The sequence below is a fragment of the Aulostomus chinensis genome, chromosome 24, assembly GCF_037954235.1.
Source record: "Aulostomus chinensis isolate RoL2024-O1b breed Wild chromosome 24, RoL_Achi_v1.0, whole genome shotgun sequence".
Classification (NCBI taxonomy): domain Eukaryota; kingdom Metazoa; phylum Chordata; class Actinopteri; order Syngnathiformes; family Aulostomidae; genus Aulostomus; species Aulostomus chinensis.
The window spans coordinates 14,944,290-14,963,120 of NC_141343.1; the positions used below are offsets into that span (position 1 = coordinate 14,944,290).

Below are 18,831 nucleotides of genomic sequence, written 5' to 3' on the forward strand. Positions count from 1 at the left end.
AAAGTCTTGGCCAACCCAGACAGATGTTGAAATGTGCAACCTGAGGACCTGTCAATCATCTGAATGCAGACCCATGCAGAGGCAACACCAGGCCTTAACCCCGCGTCGAATAGAAAAAAAAGATAGGTCGGACTTCCTGAACTAGGCTGCGTTAAATTGGCCCTGAGGGATTTCTGCCGTGAAGGCCCTTTGTCTCCTTCTGTCGGGTTGTGTTTTAGGGAAACAGCTCTTGTTCCCTGCCACAGGCTCAAGAAGTTTGCCTTGAAAGTTTTCTGCCGGAGAAACTTTGAAAAATGTTTTAATTTTAACCTGAAGCATAAAAAGGTTATAATTTCTGCCAGAAAATCCCTCAGGACAAATTTCTCCCTTGCACACTCTTCGCCTCGAAAGCTTCCAGCCAGAAAACCTTGAGGAGAGCTTTTATTCGACCCTGAACCACGACAAAATTTCTGATTGAAAGAGTCCAAAAGGGAGCTTTCGGCTGGAAGTCCTTCAAGGGGAACTCCTTCTTTGTGCTTGAAAAAGCTGCTAACGTTAGCATTGCTAAGTCATGATCACCTGTATCACCTCTGAATCACGGATCTGAACCCGTGGAGTCCCAGGAGTCGAATGGACCGTTGTAATATGACATGACGTTCACAAGCCTCTTCCACAGCGGCACAGAATTAGGAAGCACGGTCGACACCAGTGGAAGCAGTTCCAATATGGCTGCGCCACCGTAATAATGTAACCAAATACAAAGACTCGCACTTTCCTGAATCTATCAGACCAAAAGGGTCAAACTGTGATCGCAAAGTGAGTCACTTGCAGGGGCCCTGCTGCTTCTTCCCCAATCATCTTTGGGGAAAAACTCTTTTGGGGACAAATTTCTTTTTCTTTATTCTAATTGTTTATTTTATTCTTTGGTTGTTTTCCAATGATGACCTCACTCATCATTTGGCCTACCAGGACACCGAGGATGACCCTGAACTACGGAGGGACCAAAAACGGTAAACACACTCATATAATCCGGGCTCCTATGGATGCGGGGCCCCATTGCTATGGATAAGCGAGGGGGGCCAACTCTGCAGGACAGGCCAGAGCGTTGAGGGGAAACAACACACGCTGGCAGCTTGGAGAGGCCCTGGAGATTGATGTGCGTGTGAAACCGGTTGAGCTAAATATCGCGCAGCGCCGGATTCATTGTGTGATGCGTCTCTGCTGCAGATTCATGCGTCTGGTGGCACTCGGGCCAGAATAAGGTACATCTGCCTCCGGCCGAAACACAGTTAAAAAGGAAGCTTTGAATGGCGCGCTGACAGATGCCCTTTCCATGTTCCATAGAATAAAAACATCTCTTATTGGCTCCTACAGAGACTCGAGCAACTCCAGCTGTATTAGTTTGTGCTGCCACACTCCATGGCTGTAGCTCCTAATATTCCTAAGTACTCCAAACTCTACCATCACACACGCTACAACTCAAGCATACAAAAGGAGGAGAACGGAAAAAGAAGACTTAAAATCAGGAAATAATCTATTAAATCTATAAACGGAGTAAAATGGTGATCTGCTGAACCCGACGACTGATCAAGTTTAACTTGCGTGTGTGAACGTGTAAAATCTTGATTGATGTGTGCTGCTGCTGTGTCGTTTGTTCTCTTTTTTTTGTTTATAAGTTTGTCCATATGCCAAATGTAAATGGGTTTTTTTTTTCATGTTTTTCCTTTTCTTTCCTCTATTTTCTTTTTTTTTTTTCCGGGCACAATCACAACTGATATTCAAAAGTGAGACATGTTTTTTTCAACCCCAAAGGGATTCTCAACTAGTGAAAAACAAAAAGGTAACTTTCTAATACTTTAAAGTGTATTTCCAGATTTAAATGCTGATTTTAGGGTCGCGCTTTTAATCGGATTTCAGCTTCGTCTCTTGGAATCCCTCTACCGCACCGAGAGGAGTGAGAAGCAGCGGTATTCCGTCCTTCTTCATTCAGTGCAGGTGAAACAGTTTCCAGTTTATCGTGGGTGTACTGGTTGTGATCTCGCTAATTGGCCCTGGTCTCCTGTCGCTGTCCAGTCACGAGCTCGCCGCCGGACGTGGCCCAGGCTCACAGAGCCGCCCCGCCATTATCAATTCACCGCTCACGGACTGAACCTGAAGGAGTTTCCTCTCCCTTTGGTTTGTAAACACCTCCGTCTGAGTCAAACAACTTCCAGGCTTGTATCTTCTAACCATCAAACATTTACACCAGAAAGTTGACAAAGGCAGCAACAGTGGAGGAGGCCCGGCAACAAAGAGGCCCATTTATAGTACAGTCGGGGGGGTTGGGGGGGTGGGAGGAGAAGCTGGGAGGAGAGTTGAATTAATGAATTAAAAATGTGGTGAAACAGCGGCCGTGTGAATACTTGTGGGTTTATATAGAGATGCGGGCAGGGGGGTCTCACAGGAGTGGACAGCACTTCTTTAACTTCAGCCACAGCGGACACACAGGGGTCCCTCACAGCCCCTCCATCTGATTACATAATGGCCCAGTAACTGGGAGCTGGGATCGGCACCACCAGTACCAGTGTGCTGGGAGCCATTCACCGACTCCTCACCCTCCATCTTCCTGGCTTTTTACCCGCTTCTGCTTCTCTTGTTTTTAATGACACGATGACGCCGGAGGAGTGCAAAACCGAGCGATGTGATGTCAAAGGGAGATGACGGAGGTGTCAACAAGTGCGCGTCATTCAAAACCGTGAAGTTAAATTTTTTAAAAATAAAATAAAAGTACTTTCACGAAAGCTGCAAGATTTCACGCTGCTGTCAAAGTCTGTTAAGCCAACAGGGAGGTAAGAAACTACAACAAATGACCTTTTAAAGTAACTTTTCTATGTTGATGATACTATAATTATTGTGTTCTTGGTTTACTTCCCAACCAATTTTACAACTGCTTAACTGTTACAGTCCCTGTTTCTAACATTTGATTTAGCCCCCAATAAAGGTTTACCTGTCTTGTCTTACATGATTTCCTGTTATGCTGTTTTCTACGGAGCCCTTGAGTGGCCTGAGGAGGAGGGAAAAGGATATTATTTTGTGGCCACACGCTATAGCTCGTTCCTTCAATTCAGTTATTTTGTGGCTATGAGATATATGTTGTACCCTCAACTTTGTTATTTTGCAGCCACAAGCTCTGACTTACCTCAGTGTAGTTATTTGTGCCCACAAGATATAACTTGTTCCCTCGATTTAGTTATTTTGTGGCAACAAGATGTAACTTACTTCAGCGTAGTTATTTTGTGGCCTCAAAATATAACTTGTTCCCTCAGTTTAGTTATTTTGTGGCAAGGTACAGATGTAATCTTCTGTCACGCTTTATATAAATTAAGAAACATATTTTTAAGCCACAAAACTATTATTTTCTCTCTCCAGCTGCTCCAGAGCTCTGTAATTTCCCATGATACTGATAATCCAATAACACCTACGTACTCTCAGATTTTGCTGCAATTGTGACGAATCCACTGTGTGGTATAATTAGAATCCTGGAGGTGTCCAGAGCTTCTTCCTCTGTGGTGTTTACAGAGCAGCCGTGTTTACATGTCTGATTAACAGCATCATTCTCAGCCCACAACACACGTGGCAGCGGCTGGAGGTCGTAGCGTCTTGATCGTACACTGAATACGGCTTAAATTTCTCATGCTGGTGTGACAAAAGTCAGGGGTTTGCTGAACTCTGCCGCCAGTCCCATTGAGAAACCCTCAGCAGCAGATCAACAGCAGATAGAGGGACGGGCCCCGGGCTGTTAGAGACCTCGGCAGAGACCACAATGTCCGTGGGGCCCTCAGCTGCTCTCCTTGACTGGACCGAGGCCAGTGCCGTAACTCTTCAGCCGCTAATTCTGCGTTAAGGAAGTGGAGACCAACACTTTGGGGAAGCGTTAGATTTATCTTGAGGTTCAGACAGACACATTGTGGCCTTCGTCTGATCGCCATGGTTACCGATCACATTTACTTCCCATTGTTAACATCCGCATTAAGATAAATGATGTTAAGATGGAATGTCCAAACAGCCCCTAGGCAGTTACTGGAGACGTGACTGCCAGTTACATTCAGAGGGTCATTTTCATGCAGGAATAATTATGCTGCTCTGATTGAACTTTCCTCTCAGATATGAACTGGAACCTTTGCAACTTCTTAATGGTGGCACCTAGAAATCCTATCAAAACAGGACATATGATTGCTGCACTATTCAGTAAATACTGCCTGAGAACTTCCCAAAAGGAAGCATGAAAGGAACATGAGTTTAGTGATCGTTCGATAGATTAGCAGGCGGGAGGCGTAGCGTTACCTCCGGCATCAAGTACACTTTTCTCCAAAATGCTCTTTTCCTGCTTTAAGACTTTGATCTCTGTCATTTTGTCATCTCAGACACTCCAACTTTGTTCTAGACTTCCTCGGGCCACCAACAATCCGTACGGCAAGTTTGAGGATGACCGGTCGCTTTTGAGTCAAAGACAAAGACATCCAGAGATTCCTTGCATTTCTAGTGATAAAATAATGTTCAGTTTTGATTGACACTGTCAGAGACTCGTTACTTCGAGGTTGTAATTTCCAGTGGTGTTGAACTGTAATTTCAAATACTTTGGCAGTAGTGGAGTAAGTACAAAGGTACTTTAATGGGTAAAAGTAGAAATAATGAGGAAAAACAGCACACAGATAAAAGTAAGTGTTTTAAAAATTCTACTTCAGTGAAAATAAGTATCAAAAGTACACACTCTTTAAGGCGTTTGTATATTTGAGCGTTTGAGAGCATTTAATCCTTCAACCGCTGACATTTAATACTTAAGAGTTGAAAGTAAAAACTCAAGTTTGACCATGTTTTCTATGCAGCATCTTTAAAGGAACCGGTGAGTTTACGTAAATGTACTGGAGTTAAAACCCACTTGAGATATGGTGGAGTAAAAGTACAGACTCAAATGGAGTACTTGAGTAAAAGTACTTGCCATTACTGTATTCACTGTACATCACCACCTACTGGGACTACAACAATAAAGGTAAAGTTGCACTTTTATCTTCGTGTCAACAACAACTGAATCGTTGCTCGCTTGATCAAGTTGAGCTCAGGCAGAGAACTCGATTTCAAGGTGGAACTAAAGAAGCGACGACATGCCGCGTTTCTACAAACAAAGCAGAAGAAACGCGTCTCAACAGCGACTCATTAGCATGGTAATGCACATCTTGTGTTGGCTGAGCCAATGCCTTCTTGGCACGGCCTCATGTTGATGTTTCGTCCGTCCTTTCAGGCCAACGCTGCGGCCACTGTGGCGTGGACGGTGCAGCCATTCAGGCTGGAGTCTTTTGATTGCGGTGTACCGGCTGGTGGGGGTTCTTTTTGGATGTGGACACTGGACAGAGGCACTGAGGGGAAGGGATTACTCTCTCCTCTGGAATACTAATGACCATCTTTTGTCAGCGACCTGTTTCTTCCTCTCTCTCTCCTTCACCATCATTCCTTTAGCCACCCGATTCTCTCTCAATCCTCCCCTCAAAACCAATTATTCTCTCTCTTCTTCCGCCCATCACTGCCCCCTCACAATGTCAAGCACCGCATACTCACACACTATCACACACACTTCGACGTTTCGTCCCGCTCTCCTCTCTCCGTCTAACGTGCTCTCTCTTTCACTCGCTCGCTCACCCCGGCGTATTTTTCAATGGTGGCTTTTGTCCCTTTCATCTCCACGGAAACAAAGGATTCTTGTGCACACAGGACAGAGGGGAGGAGAGGGATGGCGAGTCGGACAGGGAGGAAGAGAGCCTAACTTTGAGCGTGGTGGTCCGCTGAGTGCAAAAAGTCATCATCAGTATCATTTTCAGCGAGTGACCCGCCACAAATATTGTTCTGGCTTTACGGATACGGAGGCACTTTGCACATTTGGCACAAAATAAAGCATTAAAATGAAAGTCTGTATCCGTCAGTATGCCCCCATTACGTCCAAAGCCTATCACGCCACAGGTAGGTCTGCCCGAGCCGTCTGATGCACGCTACAGGCGTGTATTTGCGACATTAGCACTGCGAAGCTGACAAAGTTGCACTTAACCATTCAATTCACTCATACACATCAACTCTGAACACAAGTTAGCATTAAAGCACCTTTAGCCTTGCTCCTATGAAAATTTACTGTAAAGTTGTTTTTGTACTGCTTAGCTTGAGGATTTCGATCAGTCGTTCCAGCGGCCTCTTTTTTTCATATTTGTGGGGAAAGGAAAACGGACCCTCGAAAATGAATTGCAAACATCCTGAACCATTCTCCCCTGTGCTGTTACCAAACATTGACATGATCCTGGATCAGTTGCCAACATAATCACTTATGGCATAGAGGTTTTACCTTCATGCAGCAATTTTTTATCGTAATCTGAAAAACACAGCAAGCACTGTTGGACATGGCTAACAGATGGTGGTCAGTCAGAAACAAGCTAGTCGCTCATTTACTGGCAACAAGGTGAAAAATTCAGTTCAATGCAGCAAACAAGCAAACCTCCTCTGTTCCCAGCGTAGATGGAAACCCCTCTACTCAGTGAAACACAGAATGAGACAAACAGAGGTCTGCCACTGCTAAATTGGGGTTGTGCCTACTTTATTTTCATAGCATGCTAAGCTAACTAGCGTCCCATACTCTTATCTGGCTCTGAGGATGATGGACAGTAAGTGTATTTAACAAAAAGTTGGTGAATTCCTTCAAGCATTGATATAAGTCAACACTTGGATTTAATCAGTTTCCACTTTAATTTGTGGATTATTAAGTGTGCAACTGCTAGCAAGTCATGTTGCTAGCAGTGCCGGTCAGCACTGGACAATAGCTGATATTGTGTATTACACCCTCATCCTGTCCGAAGTTCTATATGTCCAATAATCGGATGTTTTTTACTGTAAGTGTAGGAAGAAAATGTGGTGGGTTCCGAGCTCAGCTGGAGATGGACACAACCAATCACGTGCGCCTCCTCTTGACCCCGCCTCCCTCTCTCCTCTCTCTCTCCTCTGCATCTTAGTATTCCAAGCACAGACATCAACACAGATCTCTATTCATATGCTCAGTGTGAGTTCCAGCATGGCGAGAGCAGAGAGGAGGGTCAGAAGGGACAGAGCGTATCACATCGCCGTAGTTCTTAGGCTTTTGTTTGTGTTGTTTTGTTTTTTGGGGGTTTGTTATATTCGCTCCGGAAGGCAGAGGCAGTTTGAGACAAAAGAGCCATTTAGTGTAGAGTGAGTGAGAGCAAGAGACATGAAGAGAAACTGTAACCCACATGACAGTTTTATTGCTGTGCGTACAGTGGTCGACCCGTGCAGCGACAATCAGAGTCCATGTCACCGTCGGGTTGAGTCAGGACTCTGTCGACATACCGACGATCCACTGCGTCACACCACTCACTTGCACGTCAAGCATTTGCAGTCAAATGATGCCAGTGTGATTGTATCAGAGGAGTAGTCGTGGGCTTAAAAACAAGGCTTCACACAAATGCTGCAATTGTAGTCGCAAATGCTAAATTTAGCCCAAAACAGGTTTCATCAAAATGAGCAGGCCGCAAGGAAAATTAGCGTCTTCAATAGAAATTTTATCCCTTTATCTGACAACACTTTACAACAGGGGACTTAAACTCAAAATACTTGGGGGCTGCTAACTGTCTTGTAACAAAGGGGGCCACTTTGAATATTCTTCCAAAGAGAAGCCCAAATTTTAAATATTCAAGATATATTAGAGTGTTGATGAGCAGTAGAACTTAACACAAACACCAAAAGATAGCATTAGCTTATAACGACTCTCCAACACCAAAAGATGACGTTAGCTCTGAAAAAAGAGCCAACACCAAAGAATAAAGTTAGCTTAGAGCTAAGAACAATGACAAAAGATAAAGTTAGCTTAGAGCTAAGAACAATGACAAAAGATAAAGTTAGCTTAGAGCTAAGAACAATGACAAAAGATAAAGTTAGCTTAGAGCTAAGAACAATGACAAAAGATAAAGTTAGCTTAGAGCTAAGAAAAAACACCAAAGAAAATATTAGCTTGGATAATGTTAGCTTGAACTTCAAACACCGCCAAAAGATTACGTTAGCGAAGGGTAAGGGTAATAAGTGTAAATGCTTTATAATGATTAATGCTTAGTTAACCATAAGTAAATAATGACTAAACACATAGTTAAATGCTAACTAACTTTATGGGTTGAAGGAAGATTGAACAACTGGGGAATTTTCCCAACTTTACGTTAAGGGTCCCAAAGAGCATTAATTAATGGTCAATTATGTTTGGGTAACGATCATTCAGAACTGTTTTTTGTAACTCAGCATTAACTGGCTGTTGTTAATGTGCCCTTATTTTCAAGTCTCACCCTTTTTCTCATTTTTCATCTCAGAAAACACAGTCACCCCCTCATCTAAATGCAGTAGCTGTCTTGTGCAACTGCCTCGTGAATGACCCAACACCATTACACTTTTAATTTGAAAGAGCAGCTGTGCCTTCATGCTGAAAGGCAGCTTTTATTTTGACAAGGCCAGCTGCCTTCTGTGAAAGAAAAAGGGGGGTTAAGTGGACCACCATGGACAGCAACAACACTGTTCAATGGGGAAATGTGCTTGGTGTGACAGGTTTCTAATCCCCCCTTCATCTTCCTCTCTGTCCAAATGTTCCACTCCGTCATTTCACCTCATTCATGTGGTCACCAGATCTTTTCTCCTTTTTTAAGTACTCACCTTTTTTTTTAAAAAAAAAAAACAACAAACACCTGCTGTTCACTTAGTCACAATCTTACAAGCATCACTCTCTCTTTTCTCTTACCTCCTGATGTCTCCTCTTTCCTTCTACATCCCGTAGCACCAGCCATGACCTCAGCCACACCCCCCTCTTCAGAAGGCTCCTCCCCTCAGAAGGTGTGCCACTCCCAGACACAGACTGACATCACCAGGCCCCTGCTAGGTTCCACAGCGGGTGCTGGAGGTACCGGTGCAGCAGGAGCAGCAGGAGCCGGAAGCGCCAGTGCTCTGCGAAGGAGACGACGTGTTCTCTCCAAAGATGGTCGAAGCAATGTACGCATCGAGCATGTAAGCGGGCGAGGGGCGCTGTATCTCCGTGACCTCTGGACGACTTTTCTGGACATGCAATGGCGCTACAAGTTCTTCCTCTTCTCAGCCACCTTCGCTGGGACCTGGTTCCTGTTTGGCGTGCTTTGGTACCTGGTGGCATTGGTGCATGGAGACTTACTGGGTAAGATGGGTCAACATCAATGGAGTGGTTAATTATTCCAACAATACCTACTGTAAAAGTGGGGCCCGCCATAAAGTGGACTGAAAATGTTTTGGGGGGCACCCAGGTCTGGTAGTCCTTTGCGTTGCCTGGTTAGTTGTCTGTAAAGACATGATTGGTTGTATCTGCGAGGGAGAAACAGAATGAGGGTAAGTGTCCTGATCACTGACCTCGTGTCTCCTCTGATCAGTTGCTTGTTTAGCAAGTATCAGGACTTAACTGTGGGAAACCACATGTCACATGTGACAAAGGAAGCATCCGGTAGTCCCCTGTGCTCCCCAAAGAGGCAGAGGGAGTGAAGCCATGACCAGGACAGCTTGGTAGGGTGAATTTGCTATGTATCATTGTGAACAGGAAAAAAACCTGGGGGATACTACGTGACCCACCCCAACCATGGCCTTCTGTTCTTCCTGACCTCCTCTAGAGTTTGACCCCCCTTCCAACCACACACCATGTGTAATGGAGGTGAAGACCCTGACAGGAGCGTTCCTCTTTTCTCTGGAATCGCAGACCACAATTGGCTACGGCTTCCGGTGCATCACTGAGGAGTGTCCTGTCGCCATCATCTTGCTCATTTTTCAGCTGGTCATCACCATGGTGATGGAGATCTTCATTACTGGCACCTTTCTTGCTAAGGTGAATGATAGCTGTGGTTTTAGTTTTGGGTAATGTAGCAACTGCACACTGGTTGGTGCGCATTTTTAAAGTACTACATTAGAAAAGGTTAATGCAAATATATGTATAAAAAAAAACATATTGTGTTTACTTTTTCTAAAGGGTAAAGGGGCAAAAATGGATTTGTTTCGCGCTGACATGGCAAATCTTTCCCAATACTGCCATCCTATGATGGCATTTCGTAGCCTATTTTGTGGAAGACAAAGCAGTTGATAGACACACCAAATGTGCCTTTCCTCTTTTTGCAACATGTCTTTGTTAGGTTCCCTTGAAACATTGTCCCTCCTCTTGCAGGTTGCTCGGCCAAAGAAGAGAGGCGAGACGGTGAAATTTAGCCAGCATGCTGTTGTGTCAAATCACGAGGGCAGACCCTGTCTCATGATCCGGGTGGCCAACATGCGTAAAAGCCTGCTTCTAGGATGTCAGGTGCGCCAGTCAAGTTTTCTTTTGTACTGTCTTTAAATTTTTACAACCCCAAACACATAAACCTAAGTAACCATCCTCGAATTAGCTAGTAGGTGAGATATCTAGCAGCCTTGCTTAGGGGCACTGGCTTTTACGCAAGACATTGGCCATAGCAGGTGTTAAACCTGGGGCCTTTCGGTTACAGGATGCCTTGGCTACATTTATTGACTCCATCTTGGCTCCCAGGTGACGGGAAAGCTGCTACAGACATCCCTGACAAAGGAGGGTGAGACTGTGCGGCTAGACCAGCGAAACGTACCGTTCCAAGTGGACACCTCCAGCGACAGCCCCTTCCTCATCATCCCTCTGACCTTCTATCACATCATTGATGACAGCAGCCCCCTTAGAGCCTGGGCGGCAAAAGGTAGATCACCACTCCCCTCTTTGAAAGATACCACCCAATATTCTGAAATACTGCTGCCAACACGTTCAAATTATAGCTATGCTACTGATGACAAGGAGAGGTGCCACCGCCACACGTGTCAAAAAGGTTCTGGCGATCGACACCCCATGACACTCAACACAACTCTTGATTTTCCAATAGTAATTTTTAGTGTTTTTTCCCCTCTGGGAGTTTCAGAACCTCTTCAGTCCTTAGACCACCGCACATTCTCGTGTACATCTGTAGTTGACTTGTGCAAAGGATTCAGTTAATTTGAAGATATACTTTCCTCTGTGCTCATCGCACTCACATATTGACTGTTTCAGTTTGGAATCTTGTTCTTGTCATGGAATCAGTTCTGGACTTCATCCTCGGGTTCTAGTTTTTGAATTGTTTCATATTGCTCCTTGTTTTCCCTCACTTTCATTGTTTGAAAAGCTCTTCCCTCTTGAGTCTCAGCTTTGTTACTTCTTGCCTTCGCCTGTTTACCCTCCCTTTTTTCTGTGATGACCTGTGGCTTGTTATTCAGGCCTTGTCAGGCCCTGCCCTGCTCCCCCTAGAGTCTCTCGTCCAATCAGCTCCTCCACTATTCTCAGTTCTCTGGCCTGCATGATTAGCTAAGTTTGTATTTTAGTTTGGTTGTGTTCCCGCCATTTCATCCTCGTTTGCTCACATGAGTTTGCAAGTTTCGTTTCTGAGTACTAAATCCTTTTTACTTCTATTCTTCTTCATTTGGGTCCTGCCACCTTATTATCACAAAATGGCCTCCTTTAAATGGCATTTCTAGAAAATTATAGTACATTTGCTGCTCAAATATTCTGCTCCAGCGTCCTGGCATTCCCTACTGTAGCAGCAGAGGTCACTGTTACGACTGCAAAAGCTACATTTTCTTGCTTTAAAAGAAATGTAACCAATTCTTCCCCGAGATCATGTGTATTTTATCAGAAGATGGTTTTACACAAAATTGAACGTCTTTGCATAAATAAGTCTGTGTGTACGCTCAGCATGTATGTAGGTGTGTTGGTATTTACAGTCATGCGCTGCCTCAACTGTCTCGCGTTGGGCTGGTTTGGCACTGGACAAGAGGGTTTCTCTGGCTGGAATGTTTGTGAGAGATGGCCACAGACACCCCTCATTAGAGCACAATGGCGTACAGTGAGGGGTGCTGACACGAAGCCTGCGCAGATCCAGTTACAGCACCAAAGACTCTCTCAGCACTGGAGGTCTGTAATCGTGGAACTTTCAGTTTTACTGTATATGGCATCGTTTGCCAACCCATGTGATCTTCTCAGTTTTCTTGTCATGGCTTCTAACTGTTTATCTTCACTTCCACCTGTGGCCCTTTAGACATCATCCCTTCCCTGTCAGCTCTACTCTTTCCAGTTGTCCTCGTAATAACCCTATCTGCTGTAAACCTTGAATTCCTAACAGCCGTATTTATCGGGTCTTGTTACAGAGGACATGACACGGTGTATTCGGTAAGTGCACACTGGAACAGTGTTTTCTGTTTCCAACCCCCAAAGTTACTTCATCTGGGTCATTTACAGATGTAAATCGAGAAGGTAGGGTTAAGAAGCGGACCCACCAAACACAATGCTAATGCTGCAGGACTTTGGCACCATAAGAAGTTGTGGCACCAACATGTTGTGATACAGGACATGAGGAGGATCAATAGAGCGCCGTAGGGAACCTGGAGGTTAGCATCACTTGAACAATTGCCAAGGGGATTAGAAAAAAAAAATAAAATCGAGGTACCAGTGTGTACCTGAAGGGTCCAAATGTTTTTGCTTGTTCCACTTTAGGAAACCTATTGTGGGCACTTCAGTTCACTTTGTACTCTGTTAGTAAAAAGACGCACTTCTGGCCTCTTGAGTATCAATGTTGCACCTTCCAGGTAACATTCTTCAATCGTGTACCTGTAAAAGTGTCCTTGTCTTTTACCTCTGTTTTGGAGAGTGTAGTCTGCGGTATTTTGACTTACTTTTACGCCTGAGCTGAACAACGTAGCTCTTGTTTAACAGCACTTTTAGTTCCCTGTGACGCTTCTTTTATCTTCTCAACATGCATGATGGGAAAGGAACTTCAGCAGTTACAGTTCTGTAAGTAGGAACATGGAACATTACGTGATTGTATAGAAGTGAATCAGGACAGCAGGTTACTGGGGAGAGACATTGTACGGGAGAGAAGGCAAACCGCTGTTCAAAATCACTGAGCCAGTATGTCACACATTCCCCATGACCATGTCGTTATAGCCGTCCAAAAATCACTTTTTGTGCCATTTTAGTTCAGAGAAGCTGGCCATGATTCAAGGTTTTATAAACCAATGACCTTGTTCACCTCTTGCACTTGTTTCTAGTAATTAGACAGCAAAGTTCAACATATTCTACATAAAAAGAGTGTAACATCTCGCGCCACACTGCAAACACTTTCTACAAACGTTTTCATGATTATTTTCACTCAACTTACTTTAAAATGATATGCATGAATAAGTAGTTTCAGCTCACGTAGGCGTTTTTTCCCCCTCCTGCATGACAACTGTGTGACTCCAGAATGCAAAAAGAGCCAGCCACAAATATTAGGCTAGAAGCTAGCAGAGATTGAAGGCTAACAACAGCAGAACTGCCCTCACTGTCCATCATCAGGTTTGATTAAAACACTTTGATTTGAGCAAATTCTCAACTTCCTGTTAGCAATTGTAGCTGGCAGCAATGAACAGCAAGTGTTGTGGTTTGGGGTTTTTGTGGGTTTTTTTTTTCACCAAATGAAGTGTTTCTGGATTCATGTGCGTATGGGTAGAGAGGGGATGTGTGAATCATGCCAGAAAAGTGCTTGACAGTTTGCAAACATACAATTTTGAACAGTGTTGCTGTTGTAAGCCATCTGTCGCTTGTAAGCTTAAAATGTGTAGCCGGCTCTCTCTGCAGGCTGGAGACACAAAGAAGTAATGTAGGTGTTAAAAAGAAACCAGCTCAAAAGACGATCCTGGGTTTATGCTAACCCTTCCCAGCCACTACCATTCATTGTGCTAAGCTAACTAGCATGGGTCTCAGTACTCAAATGCAGCAAAGAGGAGAGGAGAGTATATTCTTCTCAGGCAACAAGTGTATTCCCCCAAAAGTTAGCTTCAGAGCTATTCAATGAGCTGGGAGTAGAATGGCCTGGAACCTCCAAGTATGTTGTAGTGTGTAAAAGCGGTTGCGAAACCCGGTGTTTTCGCCGTGGTGGGAGCGGTTCTGGGTCTGGGTTAGGGTAAGGACTGTTTAGACAGATGACAGCGTCTGCATTCTGAGTGAGGCCTGTTGATGCAGGTGTGTGTGAGCGCATATGTCCTCTAGTGTGTATCCTTTGTGTAATGGGGGTTTTGTGTTGATGCACGACAAGAATATTCAACATGCGGGGAGTTTTGGAAAACTCAGGATGTACCTCTGAGGGAGCGTGTGTGTCTCTCCTGAGCTGCACACATGAATGACTTTTACTGAATAAACGTAGCTTCTAAAAAGGAAGCAACTCGTGGAAAAGGTTCATGTTTGTTAAGAATCGGGTCTCCTGTGTCCTCCAGGTGGCGGCTGGACTGACCCAGAGCTGGCGGACTTTGAGCTGCTGGTGATCATGAGCGCCACAGTGGAACCCACCTCGGCTACCTGCCAGGTCCGGACGTCGTACCTCCCAGACGAGATCCTCTGGGGCTATGAGTTCCCTCCCGTCGTGTCCCTGTCCCCCTCAGGAAAATACGTGGCTGATTTTGCTTTCTTTGACAAAGTGGCCAAAACCAAAACCCAGCCACTCTTCAAACAGGACATTCCATCGAGCCAGACGCCTCGTAGCCATGGCAACAAAGAGGATGGGACAGATCCTGAGAAGATGCGACTAGAGGAGAAGTACAGGGGGGAGGAGAGGGGTAAGGAGAGGGGGCGCATCAGAGATAGCAGCCCACTGAGTGTACGCATTAGCAACGTTTGAGACAGGAGGAACACATAAAACCGCCTCCCCCACTCCCAGACAAAACCCTACAACACATTCGCTTGGTGGACCACACGGCAGGAAGTACATCCAGTTGCTCTTCCACCATGACCCCAAACCACAGACAACGTCACATAGAGAAGAGACGGTTTCTGCACCTGCAGGCACCTTCAAAGGGGGCGAACCACACGTCCTAAACATGAGTGCATTCGTCCTTTTGACTGAGAATCATCGACAGTGAGTGGAGGTTGTTTCAAGGCTGCAAAAATCTTTTTCACATCACTTCCCTCTGGAATTCAAATTCCAGATCTTCATAGAATCATTTTGAACCAAAAAGTAAAAGGATTTCTTTGATGTTCACACTCAAGCCTACTTGAACATTCGCTCAGAGGTTGTTGGAGATGTGAAAGGCTGCTGACGCGCCTGTCCACCTTTCCATGACCCCTCAGTCAGCGCTCACACCGCCCGCCAACAGCCTTACAACAGTGAATTAATTTCTTCATTTGCTCCTCGCTCCGTCGTCTCCCCAGCAAGAGAACGGGACTCCTAGTGTGCGCCAGTGAACCTCAGAGTTCCGTTCCTCCACTGACGCTCAGGCAAATTCTTTATATTGAGATTATTACAGCAGGAAGCACGATGACCAGCAAGCAGATGAATCTTCGCCACAAAGAGTAATTCATAACCAAAAGATAACGTGGAAATAGAGAGAACTGCAAAAGGCTTGGCTGAGTGCATCTCCACCGAGGGAGCTACTTAGTCCTCAAGCCATTGCAAAAGTCCAGCTTAATATTTTGCTGTTGCTCGCCAACTTGCAATTGATGCCACAAGATGGAGCTGGGAGGAAAATGTCTGCTACCTTTTGCATAATTAAATGTGGCAACAAACACACAAAAGGCAGCGGGACTCTTATGAGACTGCTTCCTGGCTCTGGTCTTGATTTGGTTTTTACCTCTCCCAATCTTGGCCTTGTCTTGGTCTTCACGTGGTCTCAGTACACTCCGGTCTTGCTCTTGATTTGGACTTGGTACAATCCGGTCTTGGTCTTAACTTGGTCCCCGGCTGAGGTGGCTTCAACTACAACACATAAATATTCCACCCTTTTAGTCAGTGAGGGAAATCCTGGCGCACGGTTCAGGTTCTACTCAAATGGTGGCGGGAACTTATGAACCTCAAAATGGCCGACAGGGTCTGGTTCAGTATGCGCTTCCATGATGACAGAGCCCTCCACCCATTGAAAATGCTGTCTGTTCCCTGAGGACTGTGGGTAGTGTAGTTCTTCTGCTTTTCTGAAAACAAGGCTGCTATTCTTCAAACTGGGAGGCCTCGACAGGCGCAGATATCAGCGGTTGGTTGGGACGCTTCACCTGAGGTCCACTCGTCGATGGAGAAAATCAATTTGACCTTCCGGACTGCAGCACATGAGCTTCTTCTGTCTCTTGAGTTGGAGAAATCAGCTTGTAGATGCAGTGCTGCCACCACATGGAGGGTGGAAAAGGGCAAGGATCAGGTTCTCCTTCTTCTTTTGGGTTTATTGACAGTTGGTAAACCAGCTCATAGGCGCATTACCGCCACCTACAGGACTGGACCGTGGAAGAGCAGCTTCTTTTCTGAGTGGACATCAGGAGAAACTTAAGTGAGACAAACTTTCACCACACGTCGTCACTCAGTCGCAGTCCCCCCCCCCCCCCCCCCCCCCCGCACGTTCACTTCTATCTGCTTTGTATTCACTGGGAATGCGACAAAAAAAAAGCAGGGAAAAATCAAGAGAATTCTCACTTTGTGTTACGAGGACGACAAAACCTCCACGCAGAGAAAATGGCATCGATGGAATGGATTGATGTTAATCCCTGAATGACGGTACTGTTTTTTTAGTTTTTTAATTTTATCCTCGAATTAATAAAACACCTGCACAGGTGGAGAAAATACTGGATTATTTTTTAACGAAGGATTTCAAAAGAATGTATCATATTTTATCTACCAAACAGTTTCTAACGCCTGGAACTCTTGTGCTCTTTGATACAAATGTCGCGTCTTGGAGAAAAATGTTTAGTAATATTACTAAAAGCACTTTAACTTGCTGAAAAAGTGGCATCTCACACAAAAGGAATAACTGAACTAACTGATACTTAATGCACTGTGTTACACCGTTAAATCCTGTGGCTGCGTGTGTGACTGTCATCGTGAGAGTGTTAATACTGTGAGAGTGGACTTCTTTGCCAGCTGTCTTTTCTTGTACAGCACGTTCTTTTGTGTACGATGTCAAATAATTTGCTCTGCGTTCGTCCTGATAAACTCACCACTACTGCTGTTAGCTTTGTTACACTGTAAGAAGAACATGTTTAATTAGCGAGCACATGGGTCATTTTCAAGGAAAACACAACAAAGTGATCAAAATGAAATGGAATTATTTGTCTCTCAACTGGAAGTTAACTTCCACTCCATGAGTTACTTTAAGATTCAAAAGAACTGCATGAACATATTGAAGGTTGCAAGGTTCTTTATTTTACTCCAAATTCAGCCGTTGTTTGGTGAGAAACCCAAGAAAATAGCCAGTGTTTGCCTCGATACTGTCTTCAGTTCTGCAGCTTGAGAAAGGATCACCTTTAACACTGGGAGCTCATTGGTCAACTGCTCATGTACTTTAAGTGCCTCTTGTAATAAATGTATTATTTACAATTTGCCACGTCTGTGCATGAAAAGTACTTTGCCTTCAAAGTTTAATCCCCAAATGTTTCTTCCATCATTCATCATTCCGCTGTTACGGGAGTTTCACTCTTGGTCTCTTCTCTTCCACGACTCTCCAGAATGACTTCAAATTCAGGAAGGAAAAAAAAACAGATTAAAAAAAAATTAATCCGGAATAATCTCGAGGTAACAGCAGAGATTTGAGTCGCCAGCAGAGGGCAGCAACACAACTTCTTTGCTCTGCTGCATAAAAATGCTCCCTATTGTCTACGAGAATGTGTGACGGTTGTTGTCAAAGTAACTGATTAATTTCAATTAGTGAAAGAAAAAAACCAAAAATGAATGCGATCTATCGCATGGATTTAGCTCGTGAAAGAAGAGCTGTGACAACGCGGTCGAAGTCGGCCAGAAATGAAAAATCTCATGATTTTGACTTCTATATTTTAACCATCAATATCCCAACACCTCGACAAAGAGTCGTCTGCACCGGAGCGACCTTCCTGAGGGCCTGGAGGCGACCTTGAGCAGCAAGTGATGACTTCACTTATCACTCCCTCACTGTACTGATCAATCAAAAGTCACTCTATGTTTTATTGCATTGTTTATTCATGTCAGTGCTAGCTTTAGCGGTGCTAGCCTAGCCACAGGCTCTACTAAAGCTGTGTTCTTGCGTCTCTGCAGGTTCAAGGAATCCTGAATATGAAATGGCATCACAAGCATCCTTTGAAACCGCAGTACTATTTGCAGTAATTGTAACCATCTGTCCGCGTATCAGGTACTAAAAACTATAAAATGTCTAGTTTTGAACCAAATGTAAGATTGAAGGATCTGAGGAGGACACTGAGGAAGTGTTGCTCTAATTTATGGGTGTAAAGCCAGCCAGAGCCACAGGGGGGCGCCACCCATGCAGGACCTCTGCTTCAAGTTGATAGTTGTAGTAGTATCAGTGTACTTTGGTACTTGTGTCATTGCAGTTTCTCTTTCCAACTCTGTCAGTGCCACTTCAGTGAGGAAGTTGACGCGTTGGTTTCTGTTCAGTCCTCCTGAGAGAAAATGGAGAACAGCGGGTGTTAGTTTCAAATGATTCATTGTCATTTTCAGGATTTAAAAATGATATGAAAGCAGTAAGACAATAATCGTTTCTGAAATGACATTTTATTTCAACTTTAAAACATTTATTGTTTGTTGTTTTATATAATTTTATGACAAGAAACGATTGCCCTCCATCGGGAAGTTGTGACAGAATCGGATGTAAAACTATTTACATAGAACAAAGCCATATCATGATGATATAACAAACATAAAAAAGATGTAAATATGTGCCTTATGATCGTGAATACACATAAAAATGTTCTAAACAGAGGAAGAGAGAATTAGTAATTCCTGTTTTTATGGATGTGTCATAAACATAAAG

At 44.4% G+C, this 18,831-nt stretch overlaps 1 protein-coding gene across 2 annotated transcripts; it reads left to right on the forward strand.

Moving 5' to 3' along the window:
* The first annotated feature begins 2,370 nt into the window (after positions 1–2,370).
* Positions 2,371–17,881, forward strand: kcnj10a (potassium inwardly rectifying channel subfamily J member 10a). Of its 2 annotated transcripts, none has more exons than XM_086196928.1 (6): positions 2,371–2,807; positions 8,822–9,211; positions 9,675–9,886; positions 10,220–10,351; positions 10,577–10,754; positions 14,332–17,881. In XM_086196928.1, the coding sequence occupies exons 2-6, from the start codon at positions 8,830–8,832 to the stop codon at positions 14,730–14,732; spliced, it is 1,305 nt and encodes a 434-aa protein (XP_086053054.1). In that variant the 5' UTR covers positions 2,371–2,807; positions 8,822–8,829; the 3' UTR covers positions 14,733–17,881. The 2 variants fall into 2 exon arrangements, with proteins under 2 accessions (XP_086053054.1, XP_086053053.1); XM_086196927.1 differs by lacking the exon at positions 2,371–2,807 and adding an exon at positions 7,142–8,072.
* The last annotated feature ends 950 nt before the right edge of the window (positions 17,882–18,831 follow it).